Source organism: Gopherus flavomarginatus, chromosome 13 (assembly GCF_025201925.1).
Source record: "Gopherus flavomarginatus isolate rGopFla2 chromosome 13, rGopFla2.mat.asm, whole genome shotgun sequence".
NCBI lineage: Eukaryota > Metazoa > Chordata > Testudines > Testudinidae > Gopherus > Gopherus flavomarginatus.
The window spans coordinates 17,603,783-17,620,124 of NC_066629.1; the positions used below are offsets into that span (position 1 = coordinate 17,603,783).

Below are 16,342 nucleotides of genomic sequence, written 5' to 3' on the forward strand. Positions count from 1 at the left end.
ATGCCTCAACTCTTAAGAAAGCTGCCCTCTTTGTTTTAGGGTCTCCACCTCCTTCCCCAACCCAACCCTGACTTCCACTGGGGAAGAACTAGGAATCTGCTGCCCGGCTGGAGCAGCAATGCCCCTCTCAGCTCCTTCCTCTGACCCTGGGTCTCTTCTCCCTGCCTGAACAGACTCCCGCTTCCAGCCAGCGCGGCCCGACCTTAACCATGGATCGGCTGACTCAGCTGTGGGCCAGAGCCTTGCTACTGGATGCTGGCACTAGCACCCAGTTCGAAGCACTAGTGCAACGGAGCCCTGGCCACTAGGTGCTACCGTAATACAACTAACCAACAACTCTGATCATAAGGACAGCAGGAGTCCACATTCTCTGTTTCCAATCACATCCCGAAGAATGGCCTGGAGGCGGCAGCTTCTCAAGGAGATAATTCTGTTGCCAGAAAGGGGAGTAAAAAAATTCCACGCTGGCAGATCTGGGGCAGAATTTAACGACATCGGCTTTTTTCTCTCTCTCTGAAGTGAGATGCATCCGCGACGGCTGCCTTTGCCTTTATCTCCCCTAACTGCAGGCATTTACGAACCATTCTCCACTGCATCCATGCTCCCATTTTCATATTTCCTGTGGCGTTTGAAAGCCCCTCTCACAATCGCTCACTTGGAGGCCTTTTTTATATATATCATTATAATTAAGTTTAAATGCGAAGAAGTTCGCTCGCTCTCTTTCCCCTGCCCCCTTCCTCAGTCTTTTGAGAAATGTGTCCCGTGAGGGGATAAAGCAAGAACTGGCTGGTGCAGGTAAAGAGGAACATGGGTTTTAACCTCTTCTCTCCTCCTCCCCAGGCTCCAAAATATCATCTCTCGCTTTCCCCCAGCATCAGGTTTCCTGCTGCAATAAAGACATTAAGCACAGTCTTCCTTCCAAAGACTGTAAGCTCTTTGGAGCAGGAACTGTTTACTTCTCTGTTTAGTGCCTCGCATAATGGGGCCCTGTTCTTGAGATTGGTCCCTACATGTCGCTGTAATAAACCCAATTAATAGTCATCATAAATGGGAATGTCAGAATAACCACACACTCTCTTCAAGACCAAATTCATTTCCCATTTTGTAGGATTCCATTTACTCTGTGTGTGTACATCATGCACCATGTATATGCATACACGCATGCACCCACACTATACGTACATAGACGTGCTTATATATGTTGACTGTTTCTCTGTCATGCGCACACACAGTGTATATCTATGAAGAAAGCACAACACTTTCCAGCTAGCAAGTGTATGCACATAACACCAACTGTTATGTGCACACAACAGTCTGTCACTGGCATGACCCTCTGGGCACACTCAAAAGTGGCAATACTAGTGCTGCCAACACCCTGATTCCTAATCCAAGGGTACCCACCTGACACTCCCAGACTCGATTCTATCTCATATGCACATGCACTATCTTCCTTTTCTCTAATAGGTTCTAGGCCAACCCTCCTTGTAAGTTTCATCTCATTCTGCACAGCTTTTACCATATTTACTGCACAGATCTGGCAGGAAAAGGGCTGGGCCCAGATTGCCCCACGGCGCTGGATTTCAGAGTCCCAGCCTCTGAGTGACTTTACCTGGCGGGCAGTCGTGGTCGGCCAGCTCGATCTCCTGAAATTTCATTCCTGGCCTGGTGCTCTCTGGTAGGGAACATCTGGGACTGACTCACGGCTGACAGCTTACAAGTAACCTAATGTAGCATGATCTTGGAGGACTTGAGGGAGAGGCAATGCACACGAAATAAAAAGGAGGTAAAGGGAAGGAGGAGAAAGTTGTAGCATGAGAAATTGTCTCTGAAGCCATTAGTAATTAGTTCTGCAGGGCCCTTTCTCTCTCACTCGATCTCACACACACATACTCTTTCATCCTGTCATGCACATGCTTGCTTGCTCTCACGCTCTGCCTCTCTTTCACACTTAGCCCTCCTAACATCAACGTGTAGGGGATGCATGAAATGAGGAGGAGGAGGCAGGATCCTGGCTTTCCCCCTTCCACCCCCATGCATGCTGGCCAGCTACATGGAGAGATGTAGCAGCAAGTGCACATCTGTCTCTGCAAACATGAGTGAGTCCTCCCAGTACTCCCACTGGGAAATGGCAACTCTTCTCAGTCCCTGTCTCAGCTGGCCTTAAATAGGGCAATTGACAATTGGCTTAGAGTGCCGGGTTTCCTTAGCTGACACGCTCTATAAGTTCCTATCGGGGTTAGGCTGCCATTCCCACCAAAACAAGGAACAAATCAATCCGGTGCTAATCAAAGAGGATTGGCAATTGCTAATAGGAGCTCAATTGTACTGCCTCTCCTTAGAAAGCCAAGATGAGTATACTGTAGAGCTTCTTGGATCAGGGATTGTAAACACCTCTGAGTCCTCGTGGGAGCTGCAGGCTCTAACACCCTTCCCTTCTTTGCCTCAGCCTTATTGCTCACGTGGATCCTTAAAACAAGCCTCGTAATGTTAATTAGCTGGATTAATTAATAGTCTTCTTTCCAAGTCATTGTGCTTTGTGTGGTAACAAACCTTGGCTCGATCTAGCATCGAGGCTCAGCAGCGCAATTGTGGGTACGTTCAAATGGGTGCAGAGGGGCAGGCTATGGGGTGCGCATGGAAACAGGTGTCAAGGAGTGTGTGAAGGTGGCTGCACACTACTTCCATGACGTTACATGCGCAATCTGACAGCTCTTATTGTGCTGCTGAGAGCGGATTGGCTGTTACAGAAAGAATTGTGACTTTTGTTAAGTGTGTGTGTGCATGTAAACAATGTTCTTCTGTAGTCTGTATTCTGCAGCCAGAAACCCTCCAACCCTTCATTTTGCTGGTGCAGAGGGATGAATGATGTATGAAATCCAAACCCACTTCATACATATGAGCTATGCGAACCTTGCCTTGTGAAAATAATAAACCTCCTTATCTGACTGCCTAGAGAGGGTGGTAGATGGGCACTGGGACTGATTAGACCCCCTTTGTTGCAGTTCCAAGGGCAGAGGAGCTGTTGGGGAAGAGTGTTTGCCTTCCGTGGGATGGTTGTGCAAACAATATAGGATAATTGCTGCTGTGTCTGAGACTGACTGAGATTGGGGCCCCATTGTGCTAGGCACTGTAAGAGGTAAGGAAAGGGACAATCCTATCTGCAAAGACCTTAACATCCATATGGGTGTGACAGACAAAGGGCGTGAGGTGAAATGGGCGTGGAGAGGGGAAGTGAGTAGCTGAAGGTCACACGGCAAGTGAGTGGCAGAATCAGGGCTAGATCCTAGGTCATCTTAGTTCCAGGCTATCCGCTAGACAACGCGTTGGGCACCTTGTCAATCCCAGTGCCGAGTCTTGAAGAGCTCTCTCAGTCCTTGCTGAAGTTGACCCCATGTTGACTCCAAGAGATGTTTTGCCTTCATACGGATTTCAGGGTATGGCTCATAGAAGTCAGAGGTGCCAATGCTCTATTGGATGCATCTCTCCCAGCCAATGCTGTGCAATGTCCAATGCTTTGTCCATTCTGGTTTTCATCTTTTTAAGCCACAGCACATCCCCTGATTTGTGCATAGTGTTTTAAGGATGGAAAATCTTATCCCCTGGAGCAGACAGTTGACAAAAGAAGACACATCTCTGCAGTGCCAGTTGCTTTGTGTGTGTGTGTCATTTCTGCAGCCCTTTGTGTTTGCATGGCAACCTGTCTCCCCCATTGTTACGCACACCTCCGCCTTCTGCTTTAGCTTGAAAGTCCTGATCCTGTGTCGCTGGTATTGCTCAAGAATTCAGCCTCACCGCTTTGCTTCCTTGCAAGACCTCCCCCTCCTCGGGCCTCCAGGGCGCTAATGCCACTAGAGCGGCCTCTCACGTAGCATTGCATGCCTCCAGCCCCAGGCAGCAGCCAGTGTGTGCAGACACCACTGCAGAAAGGAACGTTAATGGAGGGGAAAAGTTAACCACTTTTATTGAACTGCAGAAAAGGTTGTTTTTATATTGCTTTATTGGAATATAAAGACAGCTTTTATAACCCTTTAAAGAGGCATAAAAGCAGCTTGGCGACTGGAAAGCTCTCTCCATTTTAAGACGGAGAAAGAGAGAAAGAGAGCAAGCATGGGCCACGCACTGAAGTCAGAACTAATCAGGTTCAGTGCAGGGTTAATTCCTGGAAGAGGTTTCTGCATGTTTGCACTAGCAGCGGGCCTGAGTCCAAAGCAACAGATAGACACTTCTACACTTTGGGGCCATATCTCAGTTACGCAGATTGGACCCATCTCTAAGCTTTGACGTGTGTTTCCTTTCCGTATAACTGCTGAGCTAGTTCCTCGGATCTTTAAGGGGTGGAGTAAGTGTGGTGCATAATGATCTAACCTGTTTTATTTCACACTCTCTCTTGTTCTCCTTGAATAAATGCTTCTCTGGCTTTGATCTTACTGGAACAAGGAGGTGTGTCTGTAAATGACTTGGGCTACATATCCACAGGGCCACCCAGGGGTAGGGGGGGCAAGTGGTGCAATTTGCCCCAGACCCAGGGCCCCACAGGGGCCCCCATGAGAATATAGTATTCTATAATATTGCAAGTTTTTTTTTTTTTGGAAGGGGCCCCTGAAATTGCTTTTTCCCCAGGCCACTGAATCCTGTGGGCAGCCCTAGAAAGGAAATATTGCAAGCCCCATTTTACCTATTGGAAACCAAGGCGCAGAGATGAAATGACTCACCCAAGGTCACACAGGGAATCTGTGGAAGAGCTAGGAATTGAATCCAGATCTTCTCACTCTCAGTCCAGTGTGTTAATCACAAGACCACTCTTCCTAGTCCAGAAGGCTACACACATGAGTCAAGCTAAGTACGTGCATAAGTCTGGGTGGTGTCTTCGCAATCATTTAGAGCTGGTCAGAAAAATTTAATGACACTTTTTTTTTAATTTGCCCATTTGTCTAAATTGAAAAGTTTTGTGGGGATGGTACAATTTCAACAATGTTCCAGCCAACTGGGTTCCTGCCAGTTTGCCGGCCTGGTTCCTCTGCAGCCCTCCTGCTGGCCTGCCTTGGAATCGGAGACCCCAGGGTTGACTGCTCTGGGATAGCCCACCAGCCCACCACATCAGCTTGGGAACTCTCATGGTTTTCCCATGGATCTGGGTGTAGGACTCGGTCAGATATAACACTTTGAGGGGAGTCATCCAAACTAATCTTCATAACAGCATCCCCCTGAGGAGAGAACAGTGCCCTGCAACCCTTTCCAGTAACTGAGTGTGCCTCGTGCCTTGCTTGTGGTCCTCAGGCTCTGCTCCTCTCTGCCCCCAGTAATCACCCTCCTTGGATTCTGGCTAATGATCCTACATTGCAAAAGAGCAGCAGCTTCTACTTCTACTTCACAGAGAAGTGTTTTATACCTAGAATGATGGAAACCTGCACAAGTTCCTAGTTGAGGCGCGCTTGGAAAAGTACCACAAAGTGTGGATGTTTCTCTGTACTTGGGGTCAAATGTGGCGCCTCTGTGCATCCCCCATCAACATGAATGGAGCTGAATCTGTATAAGTGACAGGAGAATAAAGAAAGCTAAGGGGTGTTTGGATGGTGGGCTTGTTTCAATCTGCTGTGGAGGCAGAGCCAAGATCCCAAGGCCCCCACCCTGCAAACTGCTCCATATGAGCATCCTCCTATTGAAACCATTGGAGTCTACATGTGAGCACAGGCATCTGTCCCCAGCTGGCAGCCTGCATGAACCAGCCTCTGTGCATAGCTAACAGTCTGCACTGCATCCACATTCAGATCTGGGCTGTTGGTGACAGCCAGTCTCAAGTCACAAAGTTTGTAGAGTTATTCTACACAGGGCTCCAGTTTCCATCACCCCTCAGCCTCCTTTTATTTGCTTTTCCCACTAAATATTCATCAGTAACATTTAAGACAAAGGAAAGAGATAATTACAAGGGGAGAGTTTTTTTCGAGATATTAAAGGTTAACAGAATTCTTGGCATTTGTGCCTTGTCAATTTCCATGTAATTATGCTCAATTCCCAGAATTCAGAGGCTACTGTGCCTTTTAACTCTCAAAGATGGTATCCCGGGAATTTAATTTATGAGATCATTTCTCAAAAATTTCAGCTTCAAATCAAGCATCTTGCTTAATAGCATGGTTATTATTAATATTATTCTTGGATGGGGAATGCTGCTAGGGTCAGGAGGCTGGCAACCAAAGTAAAATTGACTCACTGCGACAGTGGTGAGCCTTGCTTTTGTTACTAAAAAGTGAATGATTTGTCTGCCTCAGTGCCATGTGAAATGAAGCACTGTTACTTTATGATCAGCAAAACATGAACCTGATGAAGAGGCACAAATTTGGTCTGGGAGGAGCATCCAGGAGCAGAGCTGGGTTAATATTGGATGTTTTGATTTGCTGGCAATGTTTAAAAAAAAAAAAAAAGGCAAATCTTTTTTCCAGAAATATTTGTGTGAATCAAAAAGTTAATCAAATTTCAAGTCAATATTGTGGTAAGATTGAAACAAAATATTTTGTTTTGACCATAAACAGATTCATTTAGATTTTCAGGCCTCTTGACAAAAGCAAAGGCCTGAATTTACAAAACAGCTGGAGGAGAAGCTCTGGCCTGCTTGGTAAGCTTTAGCCCAGCGGTTAGGGCACTCTGCTGGGATGGGGAACTCCTTGGTTTGATTCTGCCTGCTGTGGAAAAGGGATTTGAATTTGGTTCCTCTCGCTGGGGGTGAGAACACTGGTGTATGCTGCTGTGGGGCTTTCTCTCTTGTTGAAGCTGTTCTACTTTTTATCAATCGTTAAAGCATCATTGGGGGCCATATCTTAGCAGTGCCACCTAACTACCAGTGTGACTCTGCCTGGCCCAAGGTCTGTTCATTGTTATCATGAATGATAATGAACTGCCGATATGATTGACAATGGATAGTTGTCTAGTCAGCGTATACTGGTATGAATAACTATGTAGCCTGGTGGTTAGGGCCCTTCCCAAGGCAGTGAGAGAACTGAGTGCAAGTTCTGCTCTAATGATGCTTTAGTTATTTCTATAAAGTGGAACAGCTTCCAGAGGAGGGATTGGCAGAGCCCCACACCGGACTATCCCATAGCTTCCCAAATCAGGCCTTCCCCTGTAACAGGGACAACTGAGTCCAACTTCTTTCCCCACCTTAGGTAGACAGAATTGAACCTGGATCTCTTATTTCCCAGATGAGTGTCCTAAGCATATCGCTGTAACTGCTAGAGAGCACCCTCTGTCAACTTCTCCTCTGGCCATTTTTTGAATCCAAACTTTTGTCTTTGTCAAAATGCCTGAAAATCTCAACACAGTTGGGGCTTATCAGCATACACTAGCTCTTTAAGGGTGTCCTGGGTTGAGCCTCACCTGTGACTAGTTCAAATTTCAATCCAGGTGTTATATGATTAGAGCATGTGACTAGGGGTACAAGAGCAGCGTGTGCTCTGTTGGAGGGGAAGAACTCAAAGCAGGAGGAGGATTGTGATTGTCTGAGTTGTATTTCATAGACTGACTTGCCTTCATTCCCAAGTGGAAGGCCTAGGGAGTCAAAACCTGTAGAGAGCTAAGTGCTGGTGGGAGACTTGTATTATTCTAAAGTTTACATTAATATGCCAGACTTGACAAAGGGGAAGAAAACCTCCACAGTGTAAAGTTTGCTCCCCTGGAGAGAAAAAAACAAAAACAAAACAAAACAGCACCTGAAGCCAGATCTGGTAAGTCCCTGCTACTGGGCTTCATTGTACTAGGTTCTGTAGACACTTGTGATGAAAGACACTCGTTACCCCCAGAGAATTTACAGGCTAAGTCTATGATAGAAGAAGAATAAAACCACCCAACTGGAAGCTTTTTGTTTGAGGTTTTTCAAGTTTAACCAAACTGCTCCAGCGCTCTTGAATGTTTTAGGTGAAGATTTAGGCCTTGTTTGATTTTAGCCTATTCAGCATTTTTCCACTCTTACTCCCTATTAAAATTCAGCCTGGAGTGAATTGTAGAGCCCTGAGTTAATGCCATATGCCTATAAAATACTATTAGATGGCTGATGACATACTTTATCTGACATCAATAGATGTCTCTGGCACCTGGCTCAGCCCTGATCAAATGCAGGTGAGGAAGCAGTGTCTGACTGTGCAATGACTTTTTAAGTGTTATTGCAACCAGCTAAGCTCCCAACAATGCCACAAGAAACAGATTTATATAAAAACAATATTGATTTGTACCAAGGAGAGCAAAGATCAATTCTGTTTAATAACTTCCACTGTGCCTGTGCTGCTCTGGATTTCCAAGATAACTTCTTTGGACTCCCGATATAAATATTAAAGGGGCATGTACAACTGTGGCATGAGGTAAATAAAATCACTGTTTGGGATTTGCTAGGTAAAGGTAGGCAAGCGAAACAGATAGTGGGGCCCTGAATCTCCCATGGGGCTGAGGAGTGCTTGGTCTAAGACTTGAGGGAAGGTGCAAAGACTATTGTGCACCCCCGTCTCCTCTGAGCCTATACTGTGGGGTTCTCTGCCCAGTCCATAATATGTTAGAGAAGCCTAAAGGCTTCTGTAATCTGCCCCAGCAACATGTGGCTGTTATAGCAGCTGGTGGCTACCAACCTACAAAGGCTTACCCCTAGCAACAGTGCCCCTGCTGGGGCTGAGAGGAGATGGTTCAGGATGACTGTAGACAGCCTGAGGATTCTCACAGGGAAGGGGAATCCTCCACTGACCACTTAAGCCAGCCGTGCACTACAGGGTAGGAGCTGACTCATTGGGAGCCAATCCTGCAACTTCTAAGGACATGGCTGTTCCCTACCCACCCCAGCAACCCACTTGGCTGTCAGCAGGCTTTATTTGTGTGAACAAAAGTCTGCAAGATCAGACTCTTCGCTCAGCCTCCAGAATAGCCTGTCACAGGCTGGAAAGAGTTAAGTTCCATTTTAACTTAAGACCCAGACAGTGAAGAAGGGAGAGAGAGACAAAAACAACCCCAAACTGACTAGCTTTTTAAAGGGCAGAGGAAATGTTCTTTTTATGGCCACCCGCCTAGTGTAAAGTGCAGGGAAGAGAAGGACCAGAGCTGCAGAATCCCAGCTAGTTTTTAGGGGAAGACTCCCAAATGTGTAGTTAATTTAAATTTAATTGGACAGTTACTGTAAGTTTAAATAAATGCCAGTTAAATATTAACTGCATCTTTATTGGGGGATTAACGGAGCCTCTTGTATTATGTTTTTTAAAGTCAATAAATATGTTGCTAATAATCACCACTCCTCTTCAAATGTGACAGCAGCTGCTGCTGCTACTGCTGAATCTACATCAAACAATTATTTGGGGCAGCTCCCGGAAAGCATTAGCCAGACAAGAGCTGGAGCAGTTTGAGGGTTTGGGGAGCATGGCGATTGTGAGACACGAAGGGGGAGGAGTAGGGGTAAGTGACATTATCAGGTTATCCTGCAAGAGGTCAGGCTGTGATGGGAAATTATGGACAGCCAAAAAAAAAAAAAACAGCAGAAGGGAAAGTGAATCACTCCTCGGGTGGAGCTGGGGGGTGGAATGAACTATGATTATTTGGGAACCTCTGAGATCTAACACAGCAGAGTTGCAGTGGACCATCCATGAGTATCATCTCTGTTCATGGTATGAATTCCTCTGGGGAGGAGAGAGTTCTGAAAGGTCACCAGCCATATAACATGTGTGATCATTGTTTCCTAATTGGGGCCACTCTTAGCAGTGGGAAAAAATAGTTTGTGTGTCCTCTGTGAGTGCGGAGGGGTGAGAATCCTTTGTATCGTCACTGATTCTTTAATTTTTAGACTCTTAGGACCCACTGACTTTAATGGGGGGTTTGCTTCTATAGCGAGTGTGAGGTTTTGCAAAACACATTTCTAACCTTGAGAAAGCTGAAGGATAAATTGTACCTGTTGTATGAAAGAGGTTGGTGCAATAATTGTGTGTGTATGTTAAGGGTACTGTATGCATAGGTGTTACAGTGGCTGTTAGAGATGAGTTTTGGATCAATTAAGTTTCAGATGAGAGTTAGTAATTTCAAAATGTTTATACGTGTCCATCCATCGTCAGGTTTTATGCTGTAGTATCTGAGCTCAGTGCAGTATCTGAGCTCTTTCCTCATAAAAGAATCTGTAAATTGAAACAAAATGTTGCTCATCTAGTTGTATGCATAGAATATACCAAGAATTTCTGCAGGTGAAATTGTATCTGAAATGAAATTCTTCCATGTTAGTGGGTATATATTTTCTTTGTAGTGTTTGGTTCTTTCATTGTGCGTGTGTGTGCGTACGTGTATCAAAGGCCTCCTACACACACCCGCATGTAAGCTGAACATGAACTCTGTGCCGAGTTTGCAGAAAAACTGAAATAACATGAAATTGACCTGGCTTCACTTGACTTACAGCCCTTAACTACAAATTGACAAATTTTTGCATCTGGAACCCAATCCAAAGCTCCTCAAAGTTCAGAAGTGTTCAGATCTGGAGATTTTGCTTATGCTTATTTCTAGTCTTGCTAAAACCCCCTAGAAGTTCAGCCTGTGTGTGTTGGAAGGCTTGCAAACCATTCACAAGACCCAGGGGCCATTTTTGCATCAGAGCCGAGTGGGGATGCTAACGCAGGTGGAACTTGGTGGGTTTTACAGAGAATAGCTGTGAGTTTAGGAGTGTGTTTGCATGAAAATGCCCTTGCTTGAAGTTGAAGGTCATAGCAGAACTGTGACGGGGCCACGTGAGTCAAGGATGGAAAGATGTAAGTCCTTATGAACTGCTGAATTTTGCACTGTCTGCCTGTCCAGTCTCGCCCTCTCTGAATTTTGCACGGTCTCTGTCCATTTCTCTCTAGAAATACGAATAAATATCACCTCAAAAGCATTTTGCTTCACTGATACAGACAGGATTTCAGCCTGCTTTGCCACACCTTATCTGGACTCTTAAAGCTCCCATCCACTCAGCCTATGACGTGGCAAGATTCCTGGGCTCTCAGCTTTCATTCAGGTGGCTTCTACCTCCTTCAGAATCTCCCTGGAGATTTCTCCATAGACTAGACACATGAACTATTGCTTCTCCTGCCCCTTTGCCTTTCCTGGGTTCATCAGTCGATGCAGCCCCCTTCCCTCCAGTTTCTGATAATCCCAGGGAAAATACTATCCCAGTTTAGACTGTCTTTAAATCCGTCTTTCTAGTATTCCCCCCACACATGCACACTAGTACTCTTAGTCAACCTTCTCCTGGCCAGTCTGTACCTTGCTTTGCAAAGCCTCCTGCACATGCTGCTTATGGACTCTGCCAGGAGAGGGGGTCACTTAGCCTTGTTAGAAAGAAGGAACCAGGTTGGGGGTATTTTTCTTGCCGTATTTGCCCTGGGCAGGCAACAGGCACAAGGGAAACAGATCTTTCTGGAGTATGAAGAAAGCTGGGAGAGATCAGAAAAGGTGCCACATTCCCTGTTCAGTTGGGTGCCAGTGTGCTAGCACCCTCCCCATGTGTACCAGACCCCAGCCTTCTGTTGTGGTTGAAATCCATCAAAGGAAAATGATTGTCCGTGTCCCCAGAGGAAGCTACAAAGCGCTCTCTCTGCTGCTGCACAGTCACAGCTGGACTTGACTGCTGGCTCCTTTGCTCCTGGAGCCGCAGAGTTATTCCAAGGATGGTGGATTTCTTTTTCTCTTTTGCTGTTTGTGTGCATCTGTTTTACTGTTTATGGATACTTTTTAAATCCTAGCCAATTACAGCAAACAGTGAGGAGATGAGCTGTGACAGGCTCATTTGTTTGTACATGTGCAAGAAGGAGAGACAGTGGCAAAGTCTGTGGCAAGTCTGTGGCAAAGCAGGGAATTTGACCCCGTGTCTCCCACATTCCAGGTTAACACCCTAACCACTGGACCATGCTGCTTCATGCTTCAACCAATGACAGCATCACGGATCAGCCAATGAAATTGCGCCCTGATGATCCAGTCCTTATTTCTTTTGTTTCATTGCTTGAAACTTTTTCCGCTCGGTATCCTGCGTTGTGAAGATCTCTGTGCGGTTCGAATTGGTTTAGGGAATACTTCAGCTCTCCTGTTTGTGTAGCTGAATTAATTTCTCTTTAAATGCTGCTCCGATCTTTCTCATATCCCCCCAGTCCAGGCTCTTCAACATTCCTTTCATTCTCTGCGCCCGAAGCATTATTGCCTCCAATGCTGCTCTTTTATACTGAACAGGGAGGGGAGTTGATGCACAGACGCTGGCAGTCTGGCCTGTGGAAAGATCACGCCAGGCAGTATGGTGGTGTAGTTAGAGAATGGCACATTTAATGTTGAAAGGCAGCCTTGATTTTGACAAGTGACAGGCTCACTCGCTGTCTCCTGTCCCAGCCCTTCTCATGTGGGAGTCATTCTTCGCTTTGTCTAAATCCATTGGAAAAAGTGACTGGGGGTTGCATGAGAATGAAGGACAGGTTGGCTCATCGAGGGTAGAAGTGGGGCATATGGATGGGGTCTAGTGTTCCTGTGCTGACTGTTCCTTTATACTAGTGGGGTGTGAAAAATGAGAGGAAGAGCTCCCCATCAGATGCCCAGCCAGGACTTGAGAACAGCCAAAGAGAATCCATCTGATGATTTTAACTGAGCCCAGTGCATGCTGCGGTTGGACTTGGAGATTTAGTGAGTGTTGTACAACATTCCTGTGATCAATAAATTTCAGGGGTTTTATGTGTACTGGAATAACAGTGTCCACATGGAGGGGGTCTACCTGAAAAAACTCCCCCACTACCATAGACAAACCTTTAAAGCCTTTGATTTAAGCAGCTGCTACTAGCCTAGAATACAACACAGCACCTTGTGCATTAGGAAACAGGCAGAGAAGGGTTATCTGAATGGCTCTAAGAGTTCCTCTTTAGCTGCTAAAGAGAACGGTCTCTTGCCAACAGACTGGTCACAAGCAGCCTGGAGGAGAATTGGGAAGATCTGTGTGAAATAAGCCCAGTTTGCTCTCAGGTTTCTTCCTAGCTGAAAAGCCTCCACATTGCCTCATATGAATCTTGCACTCTGTTTTGTACGGTGGGGTGCAATGGGGTTCCAATCCTTACTGGGGCATTGGAGCATTACAACAGTAGAGGAAACAATGAATTAAGTCAGTTTAACCCTTTGTTGGCTTTGGGGACCGAATGGACCACTGAGACAGAACTCCTCATGCCAGCGAGTGTCTCCCTACCACAGCAGGGGGAAAAATAGGAACTGGAAGGTGCTGTAAAAACACCAAGCTCTCACTTTAAATCCTAAGGGTATTCCTGGTCCTGCTTGCAGGTTAGAGGCCTCTGTAAGGAAGTGTGCAGTCTGGTGCCTCAGCAATCAGTGTACAGGGAAATAGTAAAGTGGAGTGAGTTGTGTCCCTCTGTATTGGGAAGCAGCCTGCTCTCTGGTTTTGGGTTCCTGTGTGTGTGATCATGCCAAATTTTAAGAAATAAAGTAGTGATACCTTGCAACCTTCCAGCCCAAATATTATGCTTTTAGCTAACTTTGCTGTATGTATGCTGTGAATGTAACTGGAGGGACTTCCTGGGTCATGTGGTCCAGTCCCCTGCTATCACAGGCAACCACAGCATAAACATATCAAACTCCATCTTAAACTTAGTTAGGTGGTTTGTCTCACTCCTCCTATTGGGAGTTTGTTCCTGAAATGGGGAAGCTGTTGATAAATATGACTCCTGCCTCTCGGGTTGTCAATCCAGTACCTTCTACCAGTGTTAAACTCAGAGCAAACAGTCTTAAAAAAAGTACAAGAAGGCACAAGAAGACTGGCAAAGCAATCCCCTTCTCTTGCAATCCATTAGCATGCTCAATAATAATTAATAATAAGGCTTTATTTGATAATGTCTTCTCTATCAGGCACATCTCATAATGTTTGAAAAATTAATTAGCCCAGTTACTGAATTAAATAGTAGTTTACAGGGGGAGTGGGAAACTCAGCGATTAGTAGTGGGCTATGGATCTTTTCACGTCTAGGTCACCAGCGTGAATCCAGCTCAGGTTGGCAGGGATTTAAAACAAACAAAAAACAAAAAAAACGTGTTATCTAATCACTAGTGGGTGCCCTGTGTGTGGGAAGGAATTGGGAAGTCTCAGATCAGTTCCTGGGTATCTTCACCATTAAAATCACCATTTACAGCAGGTATGAAGGGCTTGACTTTCACAAGTGCTGGGCACCTGCCGCTTGCACTAATTTCAACAGGAGTTGTGTGCCTTGGGTTGACACTAAGGTATAGTGGGAGACTGGTGCGTCGTCTGCCTGCGTTGTACCTGTTTGGCTAAATAAAGGACTTCGTTCTCCAGGGCTGTCTACCTGGCACCTTTTACCTGCAGGAAATTGTGCATAAAAATCGCAACATACTGAGCAGCTGGTGGAGGGAGGGAGAAATGACTAGGCATAATGCAACTGCAGTGTGTCCGAAGTTATGAGTGGATTAAAAAAAAAGTATTTAGGGATTAAACTAACTACCGTGTAAGAGCTTGTGAGCCCCGTGAGGAAGTGTGGTGTCAGGGCTAGCACAGACAGGTTCTGTTCCCATTCCTTTTGCTGAGCCACTGTGAGACCTTGCTGCTCTATGCCTCAGTTTCCCCGTCTGTCAAGTGGTGGGTAATAATCCCGAGTTGCAGGAAGTAATTAATGTTGGCGGTGGGCTTGGAGTTTCGCTGCGCTAGAAGGAGCAAAGTGGCTGCGAAAAGGCGGGCTTGTGGCGAGGAGGGGGTTAAAGCCGGCCCGGCGCTGGCAGGGTTAAAGTGGGAGAGCCCCGCAGCGGCTCCGCGTTGCTCAGTGCGGCGGGGCCGGTGCCCGGGCGCTGGTCACTGATGGAGTCGCTGCCATGACAACCCCGGGAAGGCAGCGCCCGGGCGGGCGAGCTCCGAGGCGATGCTCCCGGCCGGGAGGGAGCGCGCAGCTGGGCTGCTGAAAGTGGGGGCAGCCGCCGGCTCCTGCGCGCCTCTGCTGCGCGCCTCTCGCCTCCCGCCGGCCGCCGCGTCCTGCCCGCGCTGAGCAGAGCCGAGCCGAGCCGAGCCGAGCCGGGCTCCTGCCCCGCGCCCGCCGGAGATCGGAGCCGAGCCGAGCCGAGCCGAGCCGGGCTCCTGCCCCGCGCCCGCCGGAGATCGGAGCCGAGCCGAGCCCGGGCGGCTGCAGCTGGCGCGATCAGCAAGTTGCAGGGGCGGAGCGGACTGCGGTGCCCGGCGCCCGCGGAGGCCCCTGCCCGGCTCCTCACTTTCTCGCTGCTGCCGGCAGAGCCGGTCGCCAGAGCCCCAGAGATGGGAGTTTAGAGCTCGGGGGGCAGGGATCGCCTGGGCAAAGTGAGATTCCGAACTGTTCGTGGGAAGAGCCGGCTGGAGAAGCCCCCCGCGCCCCTCTCCTGTCCCCTGCACCCCGGTGCCCCCTTCCTCCTCCCTCGCCCAAGGGATACTGGGGACTCCCTCCGGATGCTCGGGTCTCTGAGGCTGGATTGCCAGGGGCGCTGCTGATCTCCGAGGAGCTCCCGCCCCGTTTGCCTCTTTCCCCCTGGTTTCTCCTGGTTGCCTTGTCGGGTGTGTTTCTGGCCTTTTGGAAAGTCCCCGCTGCCCAGGATGGGGGTCGGCGGGTGCTTAGTCGTGCCCTGGAGGTGCCTCGTCGTCCTCTGTCTCAGGCTGGTCTTCCTTGTGCCCGCAGGAGTGCCCGTGCGCAGTGGAGATGCCACCTTCCCCAAAGCTATGGACAACGTGACCGTCAGACAAGGGGAGAGCGCCACCCTCAGGTAGGAGCAGATGCTTTTCCTCTGGGTATCTACAGGGGTGTTGCTCTGTGGGTGCTCCGGCCCCAGGTGCATGCCAGGGGCTTTCGATGCCACATTGCTACAGGGGGTGGCTTCTGCTTAGCCTGGGTTCTGGCTGGTTTTGTCCTGAGTGGAGCAGGATAAGACCCCTGAGTCGGGGAAGAAAATGCAACGCTGAGTCTGGGACTACTGCATTTGGGGCAAGTGGGCTGGGAGTGTGGTGGAAGGGGGACAGGGAGGGTTGCTGATATAGGGAAGTGGCTGTCGGTTCAGAGAACGCCACGGTGTCTGCAAAGGAATGAAGAGGGCAAATTCTGTTACCCACTTGGCACTGGAATGCTGCTGCCACACAGGGGACAGGCAGGCAAATACAGATGCCAGGCAGTGAAGCTGGCAGTGAGATCTGGATGCCAGGCAGGGAGTTACCATTCACTGACACCCCAATTCCCTTCCTTAAAGTTACTGAAAGGGAAGGGAAGTGGGAATTAGTCTTTACACCTCTGTGCCAGTATCTGCTTGGATGGCCAGCATGGTGTTTAAGGCTCTGGCATCTCTGGCAATGCTGTGGCTGG

At 47.8% G+C, this 16,342-nt stretch overlaps 1 protein-coding gene across 9 annotated transcripts in view; it reads left to right on the forward strand.

Annotated features, from left to right (window-relative positions):
• Positions 1-16,342, forward strand: part of NTM (neurotrimin) — a 701,070-nt gene that overhangs the window by 405,216 nt on the left and 279,512 nt on the right. For 7 of the 9 annotated variants that reach the window (XM_050921712.1, XM_050921714.1, XM_050921716.1 and 4 more), the window contains exon 1: positions 15,454-15,752. In XM_050921712.1, the coding sequence (XP_050777669.1) occupies positions 15,586-15,752 (167 nt within the window). In that variant the 5' untranslated portion in view covers positions 15,454-15,585. Of the gene's footprint in view, positions 1-15,453; positions 15,753-16,342 lie in introns of those variants that run through there. The other 2 variants (XM_050921713.1, XM_050921720.1) reach the window with 1 other exon arrangement.